Genomic DNA, 24,742 nt, shown 5'->3' with positions numbered 1-24,742 from the left:
AGTGAATGTCCCTAAATGATAAGAAATCAAAGATAATGCATTGGTTTCATGATGCCATAAAATTTCTTGTGACTGTCACTGTACCTTTATGAAAATATTATAGAACTATAAACAGTTTTTCAAATAGAAGTACAAGGTGACAGTAACGATATCATAAAGGAAAATATGTGTGGTAATTCCAAGAAAACTGGTGCTAGTCTGACTGACTTCTTTTGTATGTTTAACCTGCATGAACATGGACATAATGATATCCCCTCATATTTTCTAATATCTAAGTTGCAGAACTCAGTTAATCTGAAACCAGAAATAATTTATGTAGAGTCTAGGATTTTGTTTAAAATCAAAGACACTAAAGGATCTTACCACCCCTTTATTCCAGTAACTCTAAATGAAATTTCACATTTACAGAAGAAGTATAATAAACAACTTTGAATCATAATTTAATGGCTTTTCAATAGCAATTAACCATATTTGTTTTTACTTAACTATAATAGGCTATGTTAAGAAAAATAACTACTAATAACTATGGGATATTGTTTCTCACTATTCAAAACAATTTTAAGTAAAATTATTTTATTGAAAGATGAATAAACCCTGGTGCAACCTCCTTCCACCGATTCTATTTGTCATAATCACAATGTACCTTTGTAAGTACCAAATGATATGCACACTTTAACTTTTAAATTTAATCTCTATTTTGACAGTTTCAAACTTTCACAATTTAAAAAATACTGAGTGCCAAAGTAGGTAGAAAAAAACAGAGGCAAAATATTTCCAATAGCACTGGACTGAAAATACTCAACTCGCATTTTCTCACAAATGAAAAAGAAAATATATTTATGGATTTGAACCTGTCAGTCTTAGAGCTTTTATTTTCCTTTTGATTATTTTTCCTTTTTTTGTGAACTCATTTGAACCAAATTCAGATGTTAATTGAATTAGCCTTTACACTTTTCTAAGTTCTCAAAGCCACAATTTAATAGAAAGAAAAATTGTGAACATGAACAGAGCAATCTATGACATTTATCTCTTTCCATGACACCAGAATTTATCTTGAAATATCATGAGCATCACCTAACATGGCCATTCTCCAGTGGCTCTCCTAAGATAGACTTCTTGGCAAGTTTTCAAGAGCTTAGGTCAAAGGAATAATTCAGCAAAGGTATTGCTGTTCCCTGAGAGCCCTACAATGAAGAAAATGATAAATGTTTTATCATTTTTATTCACTATGTTTATTTATATGCCCACTAGTTTACTAAATTTATTACGTATAATATTTAGATGACACTCTATTCACACCAGTTCCTTTTAATGTAATGTGGCTAGACAGAGTTATTTTTTTTAATTTGAAAGTTCCTACTTAATTAATGAGACTGTGATTATAAATAATAACATTTCCAGAAATAAATAAAACTTAAATCGAAGGAACAATTCTGCAAGAGTTAAAATCTGTTAAGTAGGAACAAGGAATATGTGGCTCTCCTTTCTCATCAAAAAATTTCTCTTCGCAGTATAAGGTCCCATTCTAGAAAACTACAACCAATCAAATTGCACAGTTAGGGAGCCCAGGCCCAACAGATGCACATACAAAATAAGAAAGAGAGAGAGAGAGGGAAAGAGGGAGAGAGAGAACCCTCCAGCACCTAAGTCTCATAATCATTTCAGAAGAGAGAGAACACAAAGGACAGATATGGGAACAGAGAAGATATCTTGAGGGAGCCATTTTGGGGTTGGCAAGAAGCTTGGCTATTTCGGAGTTCCTTGAAGTCCACAGGGATGAACCTAGGTAGGACCCTGGGCAGTGTAGGAGAGCATGTCTGAATTGGCCTTGTCTCATAGTCAGATTGATGACTATGTTGAATATCACCATACGACCTTTGTCCGGCAACAGATGGAGAAAGAGACAGAGACCCACAATGGAGCACTGGACTGAGCTCCCAAGGTCCAGTTGAAGAGCAGAAGGAGGGGGAATATGAACAAGGATGTCAGGACCATGAGGGGTTGGTTCACCCACTGAGATAGTGTGCCTGAGCTAATGGGAGCTCATCAACCTCAGCTGGACTGGAAATGAACAAGCATTCAAACCAGATCAAACTGGACCCTCTGAATGTGGTTGACAGTTGCTGCAGACAGAGGGGCCAATGATAATGGCACTGGGATTTGTCTCTACTGCGTGTACTGGCTTTTTGGGATCATATTGTCTTTGGATGCATACCTTCCTAAGCCTGGACATAGTGGGGATGGCCTTGAACTTCCACAGGGCAGGATGCAATGCCCTCCCTTAGGACTGGAGGGGGTGTGAAGGAGCACATGTGGGGGAGCGGGAGGGAAGTGGGAGGAGAAGAGGAAGTTGGAATTTTGATTGGTATTATTTATAAAGTAATAAAAATATTCAATAGAAAAAGAAAAATAAAAAAAATCAGAAAAAGAAATCTTCATCATGGTTGTGCCTTTATCTTTAAAATTTCAGACAAGTCAAGGTGTTTTATTTTCTTTTTAGCCTCTTTGCAGTATACTTGGTTGAATCACCTGTGACAGATTGATTTATACTCACTATGAAACATACAATAACTTTATGTTGAAATCTCCATATGTCTGGGCAGAGCAGTTGGAAACTATTCCAGAAGTCGGTAACTACTTCTTTTATATTCCAAGAAAAGTCATAGATGTGATTTTGAGCTATATTCTTTTTAGTCAATAGCATGGGATTAAACAAAGTAAACTTCCATTGAATTCTTATGAATAATTTAATAAACCTAAGATAAAAATTCCAGGTTAGTGTAAAAACAACTAAGCAATTTTTCATAGATAAATATACATGCACGATTAGAATAATTTCTACTTTATTTTGACTATATTAGTAAAATTGACCATTAGGACTTAAATAAGCATATATATATATATATGAAATGTGATGTGATTATCAAGCATCATAAAAGTGATTCAACTCAGTAATATTCACTGCCTTATTTCCATCCTTCATTACTTTAAAGAATCATTGGAATACATATGCAAATTTTCACTGAAACATATCAGGAACATATTCTAATTTAAGTAGGCCAAATTGCACCTGAGACACAAGATGGTCCACCATTCAGACTTTTATGAAATACATCTGCAAGTGTTCACAGACACACACACATAAAAATTCAGAAACATCCCAATTTTTACCTTTACATTCTTCACATAGCTGAGAAAATATGGTTATGAACTAGAAGGAATACTATATTTTGAATAAAGCTTTTGTGATAAAATCCCATATTTATTATTTATTGATAACCTTGTTTCTTCTGTTGCAAAGTATAAGTAAGATTGAATATATATAAGATTGAAAATATAATATAAGTAAGATTGAATATTATAGGTGATAGTATGCTTTGTTCACTATTAATAGCAAAATATGACAGGGTGTTGATTATGATTTACAAAATATGTAATGCAATACCTGAAAAAACATAAATATAAATGTATATTTTATTCAACTCCCATAAAATAAATAGCACAGTTTCCTTTGCCTTTCAGAAGCTTTTTGGGTTTATGTGATCTCATTTACCAATTTTTGATCTCAATGTCTGTGCTTCTGGTGTTGTATTTAAGAGTTGTCCCCTGTTCTAATGCTATTGAAGCTACTTCCCACATTCTCATCTATCATTATCAATGTTGATGTCTTTGATCTGCTTGAGGGAAGTAGGTGAGGAAATGACCAAGTCTTAATTTACAAAATTTACCAAAAATCCAGAGGATTCAAATCATGACTATTGGTTGTTAATCACACTGAGCCCACAAACAGCTATAATTCTGAAGGGATGGTCTTACAAAATAGAAGATGGGTTGGGGGGAGAGAAGGGAAGTCATAAAGAGGGAATGGAGCACTAGAATGCAGTATGCACTAAATGTTAGATGAAGATTAACCTATTAGAACCAAAAGAAACAGAATGTGGACAGACATGAGCAGAAGCAGAGTTGTTCATTAACCAGATCAACTGAAGGATCACTGTGTCTCTGAGAAAACAGAGACTGTGTAAACATGTCTCTGAGGTTGCAAGATTATAGGACCTCAAAGGGTAAGGATGGAAGGTTCCATCTGTAGGTCTGTTTCCTACAGTTCCCTGTAGTCTTAAAGTAGAAGATATCAGCAGAAGGAAGGTTGTGGGTCCTAACAGCCACCAGGTGTCAAGGGTGAAGCCAACTTTCCTGTCTAGATCTTCTCAGTCCACCTAGGCTTTCAGTTCTTTAACTCTTCTAGAATTAATATTAACATTCCCTTTACATTTTTAAATTTTATGTATACATCATGAAATGCCCTGTCATTTCCCCATCCTCTCAGTGGGAAATATAAAAGCCTAGAAGGAATATTCTTGGCTCTTTTCAGGTGACCAGTGTTGACAAGAGATAACACCTGGTGTATTTTCTCACTGTTCTTTCATTTGCTTCATCTTACTGTGAATGACACCTTAAAGTATATTTTCTTTCATATAAAAAAATGAGATCTTTGTATGCACTGCTCAAACACACAGTTTACCTGGTTTTACCACATAGATCCTTTTAACATGCCTTCCTACATACAAAGATTTTTCGCTTGGATAGGGTGGATCAACACAGTGTATAATCAAAAAAAAAACCAGAAAAAAATAATGATGGAAAGAAAATAGAGATTAAGCACAAAGTTGCATATTTCATCCACTGTAATTCCACAAAGCTTTTAAAAATAATTACTTCATATTGTTGGTTGTGCTGTTGTCATGTGTGGCTTTGACTATTTCAAAAGATAGCAAGACAAAACAAACAACTGTATCCAGATTCACAAAAGAATGTGGGACAGAAACTTAAGAAATATATATTGTCGAAGAACTTATTTGTACTCTTAAAAAATGAAATGCAAAAACAACACATGAGCTACCAATATAGGACCTTCTGAAAAGAGGAGGCACTTCTCCAAAGAATTACAAGCACTGTATAACAACATAAAAAAATATTTCACACCCTATATGTTGGAAATGTAATTTCAAATCTCTACTAAGGACCAGTCTCAGCATGGCATAGTGACTGTTATCAAGAAATAAAACATCAAATGTTTGGTAAAAGAGGGAAATAGATAGTACTATATGCATGGCTAATTAGAGTTGGAATGTTGATTAGTCCAATTATGTTATGAACAGATATGTAGTTTACATATTAAAAATAAAGACAATTAGCAAATGATCGCTGTACTGTTACGGCATATGCACATAAGACTACATATATTATACAGTGGAGATCCTGGTACTCCCATGTGCTAAACAAAGAGTGAAAGGTGGAAATAATTTCAGCTTTGAATTAGAAATGAGAGAATAAATAAAATCTGGTATATATCACGTTTAGTTCTCAGAGATTGGATGGACCAAAGCATATTGCTTATCACAAAATGATTGCAATTGGGGAATATTCACATTGTGATTACAACATCAAATACTACCTTTTTCTACAATATGTAGAATTTAGAAAGAATGAAATATGAAGCAAGGAAACTATGATCAAGGAGATAGATGGCCACTAAGTGGGAGGAGGCAGGACAGGAGAGGGAATTAGGAAGCACCAATATGATCAAAGTCCATTATACACCTGTGTTAAAACTATTCATAAAACTTTAGTGTGTACAATAAATATATGCTTATGTAATTAAATGAAACTAAGTAGAAATGGAAAGAACAGTAAAAGAAAAGAAAATTGTTCAGAAATAGAGAAAGAAGAGGGAAGAAAGGGAGGCAGTAAAGGTAAACAAATGTGTGAGACAATAAAAATATAAAAAGGAAAATTTTAATGTTCCAATGTTAGAAGTGATGTGCATTATTATTTAATTTAAATGTCTGAACAGTTTTGAGTTACTGCTGTAATACCACACTGGTACAATTATGCATGGGCATTGTGAACATTTCTTCACTTTCTCACTGCTGAAATGATTGTAAGAACAAAATGAGTGATACTGATGGAATAGCTGACATATGACAGAAAAATTCAATTTTCCAAAGTCGATACAATATACTTAGTTAATTATTGTCATAAACAAATGCAAATTATGAAATTATTTAGCAATTTAGTCAATTTAATATGCACACTACATAAAATATGTGCACATAGATTTAATTTGGTGCATCAGAAAGAATAGAGTGATCATGATCATGCTTTTCCTGATGTAATTTGTTCTTGCACTTTAGTTCTGAAACTGTGCCAAGGAATCTTGCTTGGAAATTGGCCCCTGTAGATGACCACATGTTGGGTAATGTTCATTGTTATTACATATGAAGAACCTGGATTCATAATGCAGGAAGGCAAGGCAGCCACTCACTTATTTATACCACAACAATTCCTGGGCTTCATTTGGGCCACACTTTACCAAGAAAATTTTCATTTCACGGAGAACTGCATACAATATCTAGGGTGTTAAATTTATCTACACAATACAAATAATAAATTCAGAGAAAATATTGGAACAAATACGTAAAGAAAAAAATTGATTTCGTACAGATGATTTCCAATCCTTATGTAAATTTTCTATGTTATTTTGAAAAAAGAAGAACAGGTAAATATTTGTAAGCATAGAATCTTATAAGAGGTTTTTGTTTGGTTTCTTATTCCTCACTAATTTTGGTTCACAGTAAGTATCTTTAAAAGCAGAATGGATTAGAGGAGTTAAAGTGAAACAGAAGCTCCAAAAAAAATTTGTGTATACGTATCATTTGTTAATTTTATGAGTAAGCCGGAATTAATATCAACAAGGATGTGTAGTTGTTGGAATGAGATTTTATAATAAACAAATATTCCTATTAGAAGTGAATTTATTTGTAATCAGACTTAATTGACATTATTAAGAATTAAGGAATTAATCATGTATAAGGTTTGATTTACATCTTTCTTTACTATTTATGCAATATTTAAACTTGGCTTAATTAACTCACACAATAAAAATTAGGGAAACAAAATCATAAGTATAATTTGGTCTCAAAATCTATTTATATACATAGACAGAACTGTATTAAATTCTCTTCATTTATTTGAAATTCTTGCATTATTTCTCGAATATAAAAGAAAGGGATAAGTAGTAGTTTATAGAGGCTAATATTTGTTGTAGCCTAAATAAATTATTTCATGACAATATCAGTTCCACCAACATTGTAAAATGTGCTAACCAATATGAGCACATAAACAAGTAATGCTTTATGTATCTGTCTATTTGGGCAATTAAATTTTATACAACCTCAAACTGTACAATACTATTGTTTGAGATAAAATCAATTAGAATAAAAGACTTTCAAATGCATATACACAACATATTTTAAATCATTTAGGTTAAGTATTGTGTTTAATTTCTGCAGATTTTAGAACCATTTACTATGAATGCCTGGAACCACACAAATGAGTCTAACTTCATGCTTATGGGATTGACAGATTCCAAGGAGATCCAGCTAGTCCTCTCTGTGCTCTTTCTCTTTATATACATGGCCACTGTGCTGGGGAACATAGGCATGATGTTAATCATTCGTCTAGATGTCCAGCTTCACACTCCGATGTATTTCTTCCTCATTCAGTTGTCATTCCTTGACCTCAGTTACTCAACTGTCATCACACCTAAAACCTTAGAGAACCTGCTGACTTCCAGAAAGAGCATTTCCTTCATGGACTGCTTCATTCAATTGTACCTTTTTGGCCTCTTGGCAGTTACTGAATGTTTTTTACTCTCCTCAATGGCCTATGACCGTTATGTAGCTATCTGCAATCCCCTACACTATCCAGTTATTATGTCCACAAGACGCTGCCATGCTCTTATCACTGTATCCTACGTGATTGGAGCTATAGATGCCTCTGTCACTGTCTTTCACATAAGCACACTGAATTTCTGCAAATCTAAAGAAATCCATCATTTCTTTTGTGATGCATTCCCAATTTTAGCCCTGTCCTGCAGTGATACCCATGATGCTGAACTCTCCATATTCATTTTAGCTGGTTTTACTGTAGTGCTGTCCCTTATCCCTCTATCCTCATCCTATGTGTCCATTCTCTCTACAGTTTTGAAGATAAATTCTTCTTCAGGTAAGCACAAAGCCTTTTCCACTTGTGCCTCTCATCTCCTGGGAGTCACTGTCTTCTATGGAACTGTGATCTTTACTTATATGAAGCCAATCAAGTCCTACTCCCTGGGAAAGGACCAAGTGGCTTCTGTTTTCTATACAATTGTGATTCCCATGCTGAACCCACTCATTTATAGTCTCAGAAACAAAGAAGTGAAAAGTGCTGTCATTAGACTTGTGAAAAAAGGAGAGGACTCACAGAATTTTAAATAACAATGTTGCTAGACATTTAAACACATCTCTTTTCTTACTGATCACATCACTTGTTTGTTTGTTTTTGTTTTCAAGGCAGTGTGGCCTTGGCTGTCCTGAAACTCACTCTGTAGAACAGGATGGTCTCAAAGTCACAAAGATCCTCCCGTCTCTGCCTTTCAAGGGCTGGGATTAAAGATGTGAGCCACCACTATTAAGCTATTGATCACTTCTTTATCTATTATTTCTGCATACATATATCAGTTTTTTTTTATTCTCTATTTTTGTGAGCTTCCCTTCCCCAACCAAAGTTTGGGCATTTCTCAGGATGGAACTTTAAAAGTCTGTGTCATTATTGAAAAATCAAGACATATGTATGAAACTCAATTTTTGAATATTTGAGATTTTCAGGATATATAGCACATAATTTGAGAAAATATACTTGAGTTTTTAAAGCTTATATAGTAGTTAATATATTATTAAATGATATCTGATTTTGGGAACATAACACTGACACATTAACATTTTCAAAAGTCTTCTCTTTGTAATATGGAAGATTTTATTATTGGTCTTATCACTAGTAAGTGAGTGAAATTTTAATCCTCATTTTCCTCAGTTGCATAAAATAATAATAACATCTTGACAATGAGATAACCAAATGGATATAAATTTCTGCTTATTATAATTCAAAAACTTGGCTAAATTTCATTTAGTTTGAAGAATATTTACAGATATTTAGCCACTTATCTGTTAATCCCAATTATTCAGATAGCTGGAAATGAAATCAAAAGTCTAAAATTTAGATTTGTATTAAATAATTTTAGTAAAATTATATGATAAGGAAATTGTAAATGTAATATTGGTTACAATATGGAAAATCTTTAAGGTTGTTAAGGAAAAGATGCACTGTAATAATTATCAACACATATTTCTTCATTCCTATCAATCAATGTCTTGATTGTACTTTTGTATCATGTAACATAACAAATGCATGCCATTTCCACTACATTTTTGTAACTTTCTTCATTCACTTAAAAGTCAAATATTTGACCATCTTTGTGAATATAAGTTTTGCACTGAACATATTCTCAGTATGTGGCCAAGATCTTGCTTCTTTTCTTACATTGCTTTAGAGGTCTTACCCTGCACATACATCAAGTCAGAATTCTGGGTGCAGAGATAACCCCTGTGTGTGTGCAAAGGCTAAACTTTAAAAAGTCAGATCATCTGCAATAATGCAAGAATATTTTCTTTATACTGTTTCACTAACTTTTATTAATTTACATTCATTAAATGTTTAAAAAGTCTTTCAATTAAAGGATTGACAGAGCTCTCATTGTATTATAGAAAATAGTCTAAAACATAATATTGAAAATAAATATTATTTTTTGTAAGTTACAAATATTTTCAGATAGTGTATCAAATTTATTTTCAAAATTAAATGTATACATTTTATTATTTCTGTTTAATGTATATTTTATTTAACTGTTTTCAAAAATGTAGTGCTACTCTCATTGTATTTAACTTCATTAAAGAATGTTCTCCCTCATTAGCCTACATGAGTTAACAAACATAGAGAAGTTATTCTGAACAATCATGGCTTTATTATTCATATTATATGTTGTGGAGACTAGTTGTCTTTAGTAACATGGTATTATCATCTAATTCTGGTGGGCAATCAAGAGAAGTAGAAGAACCTATACTGGTTTTGAAGCGTCTGGGGCCTCTATAACCAATGACCCTTGGGAAAGTATCCCACACCTGACACTAATAACTCTTAGCTTTTAGAAAATTTATGCAGACTTGGAGGTTCTCTTCCTTCTAATTCATTTATTTACATATTTATTGATATATGTAGAAAAAGTTTCTAGGTATGGGGAGCTATATTTAAGTAATGGGAATGGGTAAAAGAGTTGTGGGCTGAAAGCAACAACTGACAAGAGGAAAAGTGGATGTGTTTACCAGGATCTATGTAGACTATTAGAAATGGGGGCAGAGAAGAGAATCCACTTCAGATAGTTTATTAAAATGCTAGGAATAAGACTGCACAAGTTGTGAAGTGTGGAAGAGAATCTGAATGCAGTCTATCTGCCCACGTTGGTCAGCAGGTTACCAAACAGTATCTAAAGGAGTTGTCGGGAGAGACAAAATGATGGTGTTGTAGAGGAAGGCTATAGAGATAGACCTGCGCAGTGAAATTTTATGAGTGTCATCAGTTTGGTTTGTGCCATGTAATCACAGCAACCAAGATGGTGGTGAAGTTATATGACAGTTGCTCTTTTTAAGATATTATAGTAATGTGGTCAGCCACAGAACATGCTTAATTCCACCTTAATGAGGTCATGCTGTCCAAATGTGAAGGAAACACATGATACCTTTCAAGGTGATATCCCCCACATAGTAATGTAATCCCCCTTTTCTTTAAATGCTATTTTTATTAGGCAGGGTAGTATGGGTATAGAGGGAGATTGTTTATAGCCTAGGCTGATAGGCCTAAAAGAGCATGAGGATATCATATTCTCGTTCAAAAGTTCTGAGTCCATAAGTACATGACAATGTGACATGGTTCACCAAAATAGGTAGATGGTTCTAACATTGTAGGAGTGATAAAGAGCTTTTGATAAATCACACCCTAATTAATATGAACTGCCCAGGTCCAGAATGGAAGAAAGGGTTGGATTAGATTGTGCTCCTTTTCTCAATTGACACGTCGAGGGGCTAGACTTTCCCTAGATACATTTTACAGAACTGCTTCAGGAGTTGAGAGATCAAATCCCACCAAGACTAAAACTTCTGTTAACATAAACAGGACAGGATAATTTGATAACTTAAGTTAACATGCTTTTATTTATATAGGGAAGGGTCTTATCACTCAGATTAGCATCTGAGTGAGAGTTTAGGGATTTAGGTTTAGAAATTTGACTTGGTAAAACGTGAAGAGCAGAAATGGAGGAGGAATAAAGAGGACAGAAATGAAGATAGAGCAGAGACGTGACAATAGAGAAGTTTAGATTTCTTTATCTCTCTCTTTTTTTTCTTTCTTATCTATCAACTTATCTAAATTAACTAGATTTTCAAAGTAAAAAGCCCTGAATTTAGGCCAGGTGTGGTTGTTGTTAAATTGATATTGGGCCCAGATCTGAAGGGAAAGCTGCCTGAGAGTAGCAGATATGTTGTTGATAAGACCTACATTTTTGAGGGTTAATGTATTATGACACCTAAAGTGTCCTTGGACACAAACAATTTTGACCTATCTTATGCAACAAGTGGAATGCTCCATTTGTTTGTCAAGTCATTATGCAGAGTTAAAAGTGTCCTGAGCACCTAGTCTGACTTTTAGTTGAGGATGTGTCCTGTGTGTGGAAATCAGGTGCAAAAGCTGAGAGCAAAGTTGAGGAATTCCTGAAATTCCAGAGAGGACCTGAGTCTGAGGTGCCTGCAGACCTTGTCCAGACTTATTTAGCTTCTCAGTAAGATTGTGGATGATTTAGTCTAAAAGACAATCAACACAGAGTCTTTGCTGATGAAGTCAGAAGATAGTGAGAGAGGAGGTAGATGAGGAAATGACCCAAGTTTAATTCACATAATTCACCAAAAACCTAGAGGACTCAAATCATGACTATTGGTTGTTAAATCACACTGTGCCCACAAACAGCCATAATTCTGAAGAGATGGATCTTACAGAATAGAAGGTGGGTGGAGGGAGAGAAAAGAAGTCATAAAGAGGGGAGGGGAGCACTAGCCTGCAGGATGCACCAAATGTTAGATTGGGATTAACCACTTAGACCCGGAAGTAATGAAATGCATGCAGGATGCACCAAATGTTAGATTGGGATTAACCACTTAGACCCAGAAGTAATGAAATGCATGCAGGATGCACCAAATGTTAGATTGGGATTAACCACTTAGACCCAGAAGTAATGAAATGCATGCAGGATGCACCAAATGTTAGATTGGGATTAACCACTTAGACCCAGAAGTAATGAAATGCTGACAGACATCAGGAGAAGCAGAGTTGTTCTTTAATCAGATCAACTGAAGGATCACTGTCTCTTTGAGAAAGCAGAGACCGTGTAAGCATGTCTCAAAGAGGTTGCAAAGTTAAAGGGCCTCAAAGGGTAAGGTTCCATAGGCAGGTAGTTTCCTACAGTTCCTTGTAGTCTAAAAGTAGAAGATAGCAGAAGGAAGGTTGTGGGGCCTAACAGCCACCAGGTGTCAAGGGTGAAGCCAACTTTCCTGTCTAGATCTTCTCAATCCACCTAGGCTTTCAGTTCGTTAACTCTTCTAGAATTAATATTAACATTCCCTTTACATTTTTAAATTTTATGTACACACCATGTAATTGCCTCTCAAGTTCTCTTTCTTCCATTCATTCTTACTTTACAAATATATTTCCATTTTACAAATTTGAAATTTCTTTACTATAATTTTACAACAATTCCTAGTGAGATTATTTGAGTCTCATAAATATAATTTCATGAATTATTAAAATTTAGAAACATATATTTTTTATTTAAAAATTAATTTTTTTTTTCCTGAATGTGCTCTTCATATTAAAGTTAAGTGTTCTGGTTCCAGCTTAGTATTTAACGATTTAATGATTTTTCACAAATATAAAATTGATAATTTTTCATATCTTCTAAATGAGTATAATATGCCCCTATACTTTAAATCTACTTAGATATGGGCTTTATCCTCAACTAAAAAGTATTATGACTTGGTTTTGTACCTAGTACATTTATTGTCTAAGATATTTTTCTGGTATATTTGTTATCTAGAATCTATATTTTCTAGTGTTTCTGTACATTTTCCAAATGTAATTATTTATTGTTTTATGTTTAGGATGTTTGAATTATATGTGCACCAAGTGCCCAAATAGTACAAAAGATCCATTTAAATTGGAGTTACACATGGTTTTCATCTACCACATAGTTTTGGGTAATTGAACCTAAGTCCTCAAGAAGATTAGTTATCACTAAGCAACTCTGTAACCCTGAGGTTCCTATTTTTATTTTTTTGTTTATAAATAATTTAAAAAATGTTTATAGTGTACACATGGACTTTGAACCATCTTTGATCCTGAATTTCTTATACTTAATCAGGTGATATGTGTATATATATGCTCTGGTTATATAATTCAGGGTCATGTCCAGGAGATAGCTTTTAATGGCACTGTTCTTTATCGTTTGACCTTTACATCCTTTCTGCCTCTTTTCCGGGATATCTGCTGAGTCTTGAGGGTTATGACCAACATTCATTTCCAATGTTCAGTCTAACTCTCAGCATTAAATAATCACTTGCTCTTGGTACCTCTGCTAGTTAAGAGTCTCATCATTTACAGCACCTACTGTAAAAGAGCTTCTCTGACAAAGGCTCCCAGGATAGCTACCCATATTTCAATATAATTAACTCTTGAGTATCAGTGAATTATAAAGTTTAATCCTAAGGAAGGAAAAGCTTATTTTATTTAGTAAATAAAACTTTCAAGATTTCTTGGAAATTTTTTAAATCTGACATAACTCATATTAAGTTGATATTAAATTTATACATAGATAAATATGTAGCTTTTCTACAAATCAATAACACACATAAGAAAAAATCAGGAAAATAATTATGTTTGTAATTGTAGAAATTGAAGCTAAAGCTAACAATGAATATATGAAAGTATACAGAAAAAGTTATAATGGAAAGTACAACATGCTTATGAACAAAATTGAAAATATATGTAAAAATGAAAGACCTTCCATGCTCATAGGTCAAAAGAATTAATATTTTGAAAATAGCCATGATGTAAAAATGATTCATCTCCACCAAGTTTCCATTGACACTTACTAAAACATAGAAAAAATGTCTAAAAATAATGTAGAAGAAAAGAATCCTTAATAAAATCTTGAGGAGACGGGTAAAGCAATGTTGGAGGCATAAGCATATCCCACTAAAAATTATGAACATAGAGTTATGATAACAGCATAATGATATTGGAACAACTGGGAGAAAACTATGAACTGCCCTTGACCTATGAATGGGACAGAGTGTAGACTGTTTTTCCAATGAGGTGTCTTTCTAGAAGAATTGTACAAGCATGGCAATTCAGTATACTTGAAAGCAAAGACATGAAAGGAATGCCCTGTCATTTCCCCATCATCTCAGTGGGAAATATAAAAGCCTAGGAGGAATATTCTTGGCTCTTTTCAGGTGATCAGTGTTGACAAGAGATAAGACCTGGTGTATTTTCTCACTGTTCTTTCATTTGCTTCATCTTACTGTGAATGACACCTTAAAGTATACTTTCTTTCATATAAACAATGAGATCTTTGTATGCACTGCTCAAACACACAGAGTACCCTGGTTTTACTACATAGATCCTTTTAACATGTCCTTCTTTTTTTTATTAATTTTTAGTTTATTTGTTCATTCAAAAATTTACACTTCCTCCCCTCCTCCCAATCCCCTCCAGCTCCTCCACTCACCCTCCTTCCTCCCTCTCCCTCCTTAAGAGAGGTCAGGGAACCCTGCCCTGTGGGAAGTCCAGGCCTCTCCCCCTCCCCCTATATCCAGGCCTAGGAAGCTTTGGATCCAAAGAGATTAGGGTTCCAAAAAGCCAGTACATGCAGTAGAAACAAGTCCCAGTGCTTTTATCAATGGCTTCTCAGTCAGCCCCCATTTTCAGCCACATTCAGAGAGTCCGGTTTGATTGCATGCTCATTCAGACCCGGTCCAACTGGATTTGGTGAGCTCCCATTAGATCAGTCACCCAGTCTCAGTGGCTGGACCAACCCCTCGTGGTCCTAACTTCCTTGCTCATCTTCTCCCTCCTTCTTCTCTTCAACTGGACGTTGGGGGCTCAGTCCGTTCCTCTGATGTGGGTCTCTTGTCTCTATCTCCATCCAACGTGCAGGACGAAGATTCACTGGTGATATTCAAGATAATCATCAGTGGGATAGTGGGGCAAGGATAGTTCAGGCACCCTCTACTCTGCTGCCCAACGACCTAGCTGGGGACATCCCTGTGGACACCTGGGATCTCCTCTAGAGTCAAGTCTCTTGCCAACCCTAAAATGGCTCCCTTAATGTAGATATTTTCTTCCTTGCTCCTATATCTGTCCTTCCTCCATCTCCACCCTCCTACTCCCCAAGCTCTCTCCAGTCTTTCTCTTTTCCCTTCTCTTTCCCCTTCTCCCCTTCTCCAAACCCCACCCCCACCCCTAAACCCAACCCCATGCTCCCAACTTTTGCCTGGCAAACTTGTTTGCTTCTAATTTCCAAGAGGATCTATATATGTTTTTCTTTGTGTTCCTTTTGTTATTTGACTTATCTAGGCTTGTGAACTATAGGGTTAATGTCCTTTTTTTATGGCTAGAGTCCACTAATGAGTGAGTACATACCATATTCATCTTTTTGGGTATGGGTTATCTCACTCAGGATAGTGTTTTCTATTTCCATCCACTTGCATGCAAAATTCAAAATGTCATTATTTTTTACAGCTGAGTAGTACTCTAATGTGTATATATTCCATACTTTATTCATGCATTATTCCATTGAGGGTCATCTAGGTTGTTTCCAGGATCTGGCAATTACAAATAATGCTGCTATGAACATAGTTGAACAAATGCTTTTATAGTATGATTGGACATCTCTTGGGTATATTCCCGAGAGTGGTACTGCTGGATCCTGAAGTAGATTGATTCCCAGTTTCCTGAGAAAACATCACACTGATTTCCAAAATGGTTACACAAGTTCACATTCCCACCAGCAATGGATGAGTGTTCCCATTACTCCACATCCTCTCCAACATAGGCTATCATTGGTGATTTTGATTTTAGCCATTCTGACAGGTATAAGATGGCATCTCAAAGTTGTTTTGATTTGCATTTCCCTGATAGCTAAGAAGGTTGAGCATGACCTTAAGTGTCTTTTGACAATTTGAACTTCGTCTGATGAGAATTCTCTGTTCAGTTCAGTACCCCATTTTTTAATTGGGTTCATTAGAATTTTCATGTCCAGTTTCTTGAGTTCTTTATATATTTTGGATATCAGACCTTTTTCTGATGCAGAGTTGGTGAAGATCTTCTCCCATACAGTAGGATGCCTTTTTGTCTTAATAACAGTGTCCTTTGTTTTATAGAAGCTTCTCAGTTTCAGGAGGTCCCATTTATTCACTGTTGCTCTTGTTGTCTGTGCTACTGGGGTTATACATAGGAGGTGATCTCTTGTGCTCATGTGTTGTAGACTACTTCCCACTTTCTCTTCTATCAGGTTCTGGCATATGTCACATTTACTTCTCAGAGACTGGATGGACCAAAGCATATTGCTGATCACAAAATGAATGCAAATGAAGAATATTCACATTGTCATTACAACATCAAATACTACATTTTTCTACAATATGTAGAAATAGAAGAATGAAATGTGAAGCAAAGGGACTATGATCAAGGAGAAAGATGACCACTAAGAGGGAGAAGGCAGGACAGAAAAGAGGTAATTGGGAAGTACCAATATGATCAAAGTCCATTATACACCTGTGTGAAAACTTCTCATAAAACTTTAGTGTGTACAATAAACATATGATTATGTAATTAAAAAAAAACTAAGTAAAAATGGAAAGAACAGTAAAAGAAAAGAAAATTGTTCAGAAATAGAGAAAGAAGAGGGAAGAAAGGGAGGCAGTAAAGGTAAACAAATGTGTGAGACAATAAAAATATAAAAAGGAAAATTTTAATGTTCCAATGTTAGAAGTGATGTGCATTATTATTTAAATTTGCATTTCTGAGCAGTCTTGAGTTTGTGCTGTGGTACTGCACTGGTCAGTAATGCATGGGAATAGAGAACGTTTCTGCGCTTTCTCAATTATGAAATGATTGTATGAGAAAAATAAGTAATACTGGTGAAATAGCTGATATATCACAGAAAAATACATCTTTCCAAAGTAGATAAAATATACTTAATTGATTATTGCCATATACGAATGTAAATTATGAAATTATTAAGCAATTCACTTTAATATGCACACTACATAAAATATGTGCACATAAATTTAATTTGGTGCATCAGAAAGAACAGAGTGATCATGATCATGCTTTTCCTGACTCAATTTGTTCTTGAACTTTAGTTCTGAAACTGTGCCAAGGATCTCGCTTGGAAATTGGCCCCTGTAGATGACCACATGTTGTGTGATGCTCATTGTTCTTACATATGAAGAACCTGGAATCCTCAAGCAGAATAGCAAGGCAGCGACTCACCAGTTTATACCACAATAATTACATGGCTTCATTTGGGCCATATTTAACAAAAAAAAATATTCCACAAAGAACAGCATAAAATTTCTGGAATGTTAAATTCATCTTCACAATGTGAATAATGCATTCAGAGAAAATGTTGGAACAAATACCTAAAGGAAAATAAATGACTTAATTTAGTACAGAAGTTTTCCAGTCCTTATGTAGATTTCCTGTGTTATTTTGAAAAGAAGAGCAGATAAAATTTTGGGGCATAGAATATGAAAAGAGGATTTGTTTGTTGTTTGCTTATTACTCATGATTTTGGTTCACAGTAAGTATTTTTAATATCAGAATGGATTAGATAAGTTAAAGTGAAACAAAAAAATCTGTGTACACGTATCATTTGTTAATCTTATCAGTAACCCATAATTGTTGTCAACAGAGATGTGTAGTCGGTGGAATGAGATTCTACAATAAACAAATATAATCTGATACTGCAGTTTTATAAAACATTGACTTTGGACTATCAAGTAATAGAAACATCCTATCACTATTAATATTTCTATTAGAAGTGAAATTTATTTGTAATCAGAGTTAATTGGCATTATTAAGAAATAGGGAATTAATCATGTATTACATTTGTATTGCATTTTTGTTTACTATTTATGCAATATTTAAATTTTGTTTAATTAACATGTAATAAAAATTAGGAACACAGAATCATAAGCAGAATTTGGGCTAAAAATCTATTAATATATACATAGACACAATTATATTGTATTCTCTTAATTGATTTGAAATTTTTGCATTATTTACCTAATATAAAAGAAATGTATGATAGGTAGTAGTTTAGAGAGGCTAATATTTGATGTAGCCTAAAGGAATTATTTTATAAGAGTATCAGTTCCACTCACATTGTGAAGTATCCTAACCAATATAAGCACATAAACAAGTGATGTTTTATATATCTGTCTACTTGGACAAATAAATTTAATACAACCTCAATGTATAAAATAATATTGTTTGAGAAAAAACACAATTAGAATGAAAGAGTTTTAAATGCATATACACAAAATATTTTAAATCTTTCAGGTAAATGTTGTGTTTAACTTCTGGAGATTTTCGAACCATTAACCATGAATTCCTGCAACCACACAAATGAGTCTAACTTTATACTTATGGGATTGACAGATTCCAAGGAGATCCAGCTAGTCCTCTCTGTCCTCTTTCTCTTTATATACATGGCCACTGTGCTGGGGAACATAGGCATGATGTTAATCATTCGTCTAGATGTCCAGCTTCACACTCCGATGTATTTCTTCCTCACCCACTTGTCATTCCTTGACCTCAGTTACTCAACTGTCATCACACCTAAAACTTTAGAGAACCTGCTGACTTCCAAAAGGAGCATTTCCTTCATGGACTGCTTCATTCAATTGTACCTTTTTGCCCTCTTGGCTGTTACTGAATGCTTTATACTCTCCTCAATGGCCTACGACCGCTATGTAGCCATCTGCAATCCCCTACACTATCCAGTTATTATGTCCACAAGACGCTGCCATGCTCTTATCACTGTATCCTATGTGGTTGGAGCTATGGATGGCTCTAGCACTGTCTTTCCCATGAGCACATTGAATTTCTGCAAATCTAAGGTAATCAATCATTTCTTTTGTGATGCATTCCCAATTTTAGCCCTGTCCTGCAGTGATACCCATGATGCTGAAGTCTCCATATTCGTTCTAGCTGGTATTACTGTAGTGCTGTCCCTTATCCCTCTATCCTCATCCTATGTGTCCATATTCTCTACAATTTTGAAGATAAATTCTTCTTCAGGTAAGCACAAAGCCTTTTCCACTTGTGCCTCTCATCTCCTGGGAGTCACTGTCTTCTATGGAACTGTGATCTTTACTTATATGAAGCTTACTAAGTCCTACTCACTGGGAAAGGATCAAGTAGCTTTTTTTTCTATACAATTGTGATCCCCATGCTGAACCCACTCATTTATAGTCTCAGGAACAAAGAAGTGAAAAGTGCTGTCATTAGACTTGTGAAAAAGAAAGATGGCTCCCAGAAATTTAAATAACAATGTTGTTAGATATTCAAACACTTCTCCTTTCCTAGTGATCACTTCACTTCTTTTTGCTTGTTTTTCTCTTTGTTTGTTTGCTTGCTTGCTTTTGATTTGGAGGCAGTGTGGCCCTGGCTCTCCTGGAACTGACACTGTAGACCAGGATGGCCTCAAACACACAAAGGTCCTACTGCCTCTGCCTTTCAATGGCTGGCATTAAAGGTGTGCACCTCCACTGCTAGGCTATAGAACACTTCTCTACATTCTCTCTCTGCTTGTACCTGTAAGATTTCTTTCTTTTTCTCTTTTTATGTAGAGTTTCCCTTCCACGACTAAAGTTTAGGCATTTCTCAGAATGGGACTTTAAAAGTCTTTGTCTTTATTGAAAATCAGGACATGCATATGAAACTCATGCTCTAAATATTTTAGATTATCAGGTCAAATGGCAGGTAATTTGAGGAAATATACTTGAATTTCTTAAGTTTATACAGTAGTTAATATATTACTAAAAGTCAGATATCTGATTCAGGGCACATAACACTGACACATTAACATTTTTCAAAAGTCATTCTTTTTGTGATATGGAAGATTTTATTATTGATCTTATCACTAGTAAATGAGTGACATTTTAAACTTCATTTTCCTTAGTTGCAAAAATAAATAATAATCAGATGACAATGTGATAACAGAATGGATATAACACATCAATGAAAATGAAAATCTCTGCTTATTATAATTAAAAAATATTGTTAAATTTCATGCGTAGTTTGTTTGAAGAATATTTACAGATATTTAAACACTTATCTGTAGTCACAATTATTCAAATAAGTGTAAATGGAATCAATAGTTCTAAAATTTAGATTTGAGTTAAATAATGTAAGTAAAATTAAATTATAAGGAACTGGTATATTGTAATACTGGTGACAATATGGAAAATCTACAATGTTGTTACGGAAAAGAAGCACTGTAATAGTTATTAACACATAGTTCCACGTTCGTAGCAATCAATAACTTGATTGTGTTTTTATATACTGTAACATAACAAATACACCTCATTTCCTCTACATTTTTTGTAACTTTCTTCATTCACTTAAAAGTCAAGTACTTGACCATCTTTGTGAATATAAGTTGTGTACTGAGCATATTGTCAGTATGTGGCCAAGATCTTACTTCTATCTTCGTTCCTTTAGAGCTCTTATCCTACACACACAAGTCAGATTTCTCAGTACAGTAATAACTCCTGTGTGTGCAGCAGCTAAACTTGAAAGCATCAGATCATCTGCAATAACACAAAAACACTTTCCTAATACTGTTTCACTGACTTTAATCTTATTAATTTACCCTTGTAAAAATTTTAACTAAATCTTTGAATTAAACGATTAACAGAGTCTTTATTGTATTATATAAAGGACACCCCAAGGCATAATATTGACTATAAATTTATATTTTGTTGTAAGTCATAAACATTTTAGATAGAGTATTAAATTCATTTTCAGAGTTAAATGGATATATCATATTATTTCTGTTTAATATGTATTTTATTTAAGCATTGTTTTAGGAAATGTAGTGCCACCCTCATTATATTTAACTTTGTTGATCTCTTATTTATAGAGATATAATTTATACATTTGTTTTTTATTTTTCTTTAATATTTATCTATTAATTTATGATTATGTTTATTTACTAATTTTCCGTGTATATTCTACTGTGCATATTTTCACAAATGCAAGCAGTCCAGGTCATCCATATATTAGTTATTTCCCTGTTTTATGTTTTTCATAGACTTGCAATGTATTAAATCAATACTTAATGAACCTTGTCTCATATTTTCTGCAGCACCTGTATTGTCTGTAATTTGTACTATTGTTACTGCTATTGGTTTATGTTTGTGATAAATTATAAAACATTTAATAAATATTTGATTTTAATATTTTCTAGTTCTTTTTACTTAGAATATTAATATGCCTCATTCCACATATTTTCCTCATTTTCTGTCTTATTTTGTTGTTGGTATTTAATACACATTTATTTTTAAATGTACTTTTTCTTGAAATCTTTTTAATGAAGATATAACTTAATAGTTTGTTACCTATTTCTAGGAATATAAAGACATTCCCGATTTCAATGCTAGAATATCTTTTCACTGATATAATTCTTGTGTACAGTGTATATTTATAACCATAGACCTATTTCTACTCTTAGATTTGATCAGGGAAGTCTCTGTCATCAGTGGGATAATCATTAATACAGTGAGTATTTTACAATGAGTGCTCATCTCTGAAAATTACATCAGTAATGCATACACAGTGTTTTGACTGTATTAGCCCCTGCTATCATTGCCCTCTTATTTTCTTCATCTTTTTCCAATTACTGGTGAGACGACGTTTCAGCTTGTGAACCTATGTGTGTGCGTGTGTCTCTAGGACCTGAGCAAGTAGCCACAGCTGTTTGAAGTTCATTTTTGTGACATCCATGACAGGACAAACACCAGTGTTTGTTTCACATTGCTCTACTTGACCCCCCAGCTGCCCGTCTCCTCCAGTGTTACCTGGATCTTGTAAAGGGATGATGTCGATGTCTTATTAGGACTAGCTCTCAGCTGTCTGTCACTTATTCTCAGCACTTTGTACAGTTAAGAATCTTTTCATTAACTGTCACCCATGGAAATGAGGAGCTTCTCTGGAGTAAGCTGTGAGATGCACTAATCTACGCGCAATTACACACATGTAGATGGCAGTTCTCCAACCATATTTTAACTTGAAAGTATACTTGTCTATTTCTATGGCAAGGAACCTTACATTTCTTGTGTTAGCAAGTGTAGTTAAAAAAAAAACTGTCACTTTGTAGACTGTCAAAACTGCAAACAATATTCGACTTTATCTGAGATGGCTTACCTACTTTACATTAAAAGTTAAAACATATAATATGAATACCAACTAAAGCTATATTTGACACGAAATAATTTATATTTACTTTTCGATTTAATTATAATGCCTTTAATATTATATCCTTTGTATATTGTTGCATACCTTACTCAGTGCTGTAAAAATTATCACAACATAGCAAACTGAGGTAAAAACCAGGGAAATTTTGTCTCTTGATTCTAATCTCATCATGTTTCATGAGAAAGATAAAAGCTTGGAGGATGCATGATGTGGGAGTCCCCTCTGTGTGCTGTGATTACCATTACTGAATAAACAAACTGCCTTAACCTGTTGATAGGTCAGAACTTAGGTAGGTGAGGAAGACGACTGAATGGTGGGAGAAAGAAGGATGTTGTCAGAGGACAGCATGGATCTGCTGACAGAGATAGATGTACTGAAATTTTGGGGGTAAGCCATGACCTCGTGGTGATATGCAGATTAATAGAAATGTGTTAAATTAAGATGTAAGAGTTAGCCAATAAGAAGCTAGAGCGAATGAGCCAAGCATTGATACAATTAATACAGTTTCTGTGTGTGATTATTTTTGTTCTGCGTGGCTGGAATAAACAAGCCACTCCTTGTCACAACTGACACAACGTGGCCAACTCAATCCATGTAAAACCTGAGAGGGCTTAAAAAGGAATTCTAGACACAAAAATAGAGTTTAATATTGCTTTTGGTTGTTTGCTGGCAGCATGGCTCTGCTCCTTTAACAGAGGTTTCCTGACTCAGCCATAGCAAAAAAAAAAAAAAAAAAAAGCTGTACCATTTTAAAATGTCAGATTTCTGGGCCTTGCCAGCATGAACTTTGACTCTTTCAGTCAGGAGGTCTGGCTACAGAGCATTTGACTGGGGTTTGTGAGCAGATCACTGTCACATCACTTCAGGAAGGTACATTCTATGATTATCTTGTACACAGGAATTAGCTGCACTTAACTGATATTTCTTGTTCTTGTTTTGATTTGGTAAGTGGGGGGCTTTTCTATTTTTATGAAACACCAGTGATAACCTATGCTGGAGAGGATGTGGAGTGAAAGGAACAATCATCCATTGCTGATGGAATGTAAAGTTGTGAAACCACTTGGAATTCAGTGTGGTGGTTTCTCAGAAAATTGGGAGTCAATCTACCTCAGTATCCAGCAATACCACTCTTGGGAATATACCCAAGAGATTCCCAATCAGGATGGCCATAGCAGTGATGTAAGATGATCTCCTCAGCACCGGACTGAAATCTCAAGGTCCAAATCAGGAGCAGAAGGAGAGATAGCACGAGCAAGGAACTCAGGACCGCGAGGGGTGCACCCACACACTGAGACAATGGGGATACCCTATCGGGAACTCACCAAGGCCAGCTGGCCTGGGTCTGAAAAAGTCTGGGTTAAAACCGGTCTTGCTGAACATAGCGGACAATGAGGACTGCTGAGAAGTCAAGAACAATGGCAATGGGTTTTTGATCCTACTGCACGTATTGGCTTTGTGGGAGCCTAGGCAGTTTGGATGCTCACCTCACTAGACCTGGATGGAGGTGGGTGGTCCTTGGACTTCCCACAGGGCAGGGAACCCGGTTGGCTCTTCGGGCTGATGAGGGAGGGGGACTTGATTGGGAGGGGGTAGGAAAATGGGAGGCGGTGGCGGGGAGGAGGCAGAAATCTTTAATAAATAAATTAATTAATTAAAAAAAGGAAAAAAAAAAGATGATCTTCTCCATGCAGTGGATAACTGCTGCATCAAAGGTTCTACTGCTGGCCACCGGACCTTGAAGGTGGGCCACTCAGCTGAACAAAAAGTGACCCATTTCTTCTTCTTGACAATCACAATGTTGTTACTGGCAGAATCCTGGATGTCCTGCCAGTGAGCAAGAGTTAAATCTAGGGGTGTTGATGGTGTATTCCCCTTTGCTGAAGAGGAGAGCTGAAGATAAAAGTAAAGAAAGAAAGAAAACTAAGCAACAATTACCACAACAATATACAAAAAGACATTGACAATTTCCTGGAAAAAAAAAAAAAAACCACAAGGTGGCACTTCCTCCCGTGGTGGAGGAAGATACCCAAACACACTCCTAATGGGCCATTGAACACACAGGAATGTCTCCATATTGCTTCCCGAAGGAGGTTCCCAACACCAAAGTGCTGCCTCTGAGGTGGCCCGAAATGGTTTGGAACTCGGGATCCCTTGCCCAAACTGGTGAATGAAACGTCTTTCTTCTCCTCCAGGTTCACTGTTCAGAAACATGTCC

The 24,742-nt window shown here is 35.0% G+C and overlaps 1 protein-coding gene and 1 pseudogene across 1 annotated transcript; both read left to right on the top strand.

The window, feature by feature from the left end:
- Positions 1-7,370: 7,370 nt before the first annotated feature.
- On the top strand, positions 7,371-8,318 carry LOC126497751 (olfactory receptor 8H1-like). Its single transcript, XM_050135930.1, has one exon. It carries the CDS (start codon positions 7,371-7,373, stop codon positions 8,316-8,318), a length of 948 nt encoding a protein of 315 aa, XP_049991887.1.
- Positions 8,319-18,650: 10,332 nt separating this feature from the next.
- Positions 18,651-19,597, top strand: LOC126497750 (olfactory receptor 8H1-like; annotated as a pseudogene).
- The last annotated feature ends 5,145 nt before the right edge of the window (positions 19,598-24,742 follow it).

Source organism: Alexandromys fortis, unplaced genomic scaffold (genome assembly GCF_014885135.2).
Source record: "Alexandromys fortis isolate MF-2015 unplaced genomic scaffold, M_Fortis_MF-2015_v1.1 scaffold_23, whole genome shotgun sequence".
NCBI classification, from domain to species: domain Eukaryota; kingdom Metazoa; phylum Chordata; class Mammalia; order Rodentia; family Cricetidae; genus Alexandromys; species Alexandromys fortis.
This window is presented reverse-complemented; position numbering and strand designations above follow the sequence as displayed.

Bases quoted from the DNA above. Each gene is read 5' to 3' on its own strand.
- LOC126497751 (XM_050135930.1), top strand. From the start codon at position 7,371: ATGAATGCCTGGAACCACACAAATGAGTCTAACTTCATGCTTATGGGA.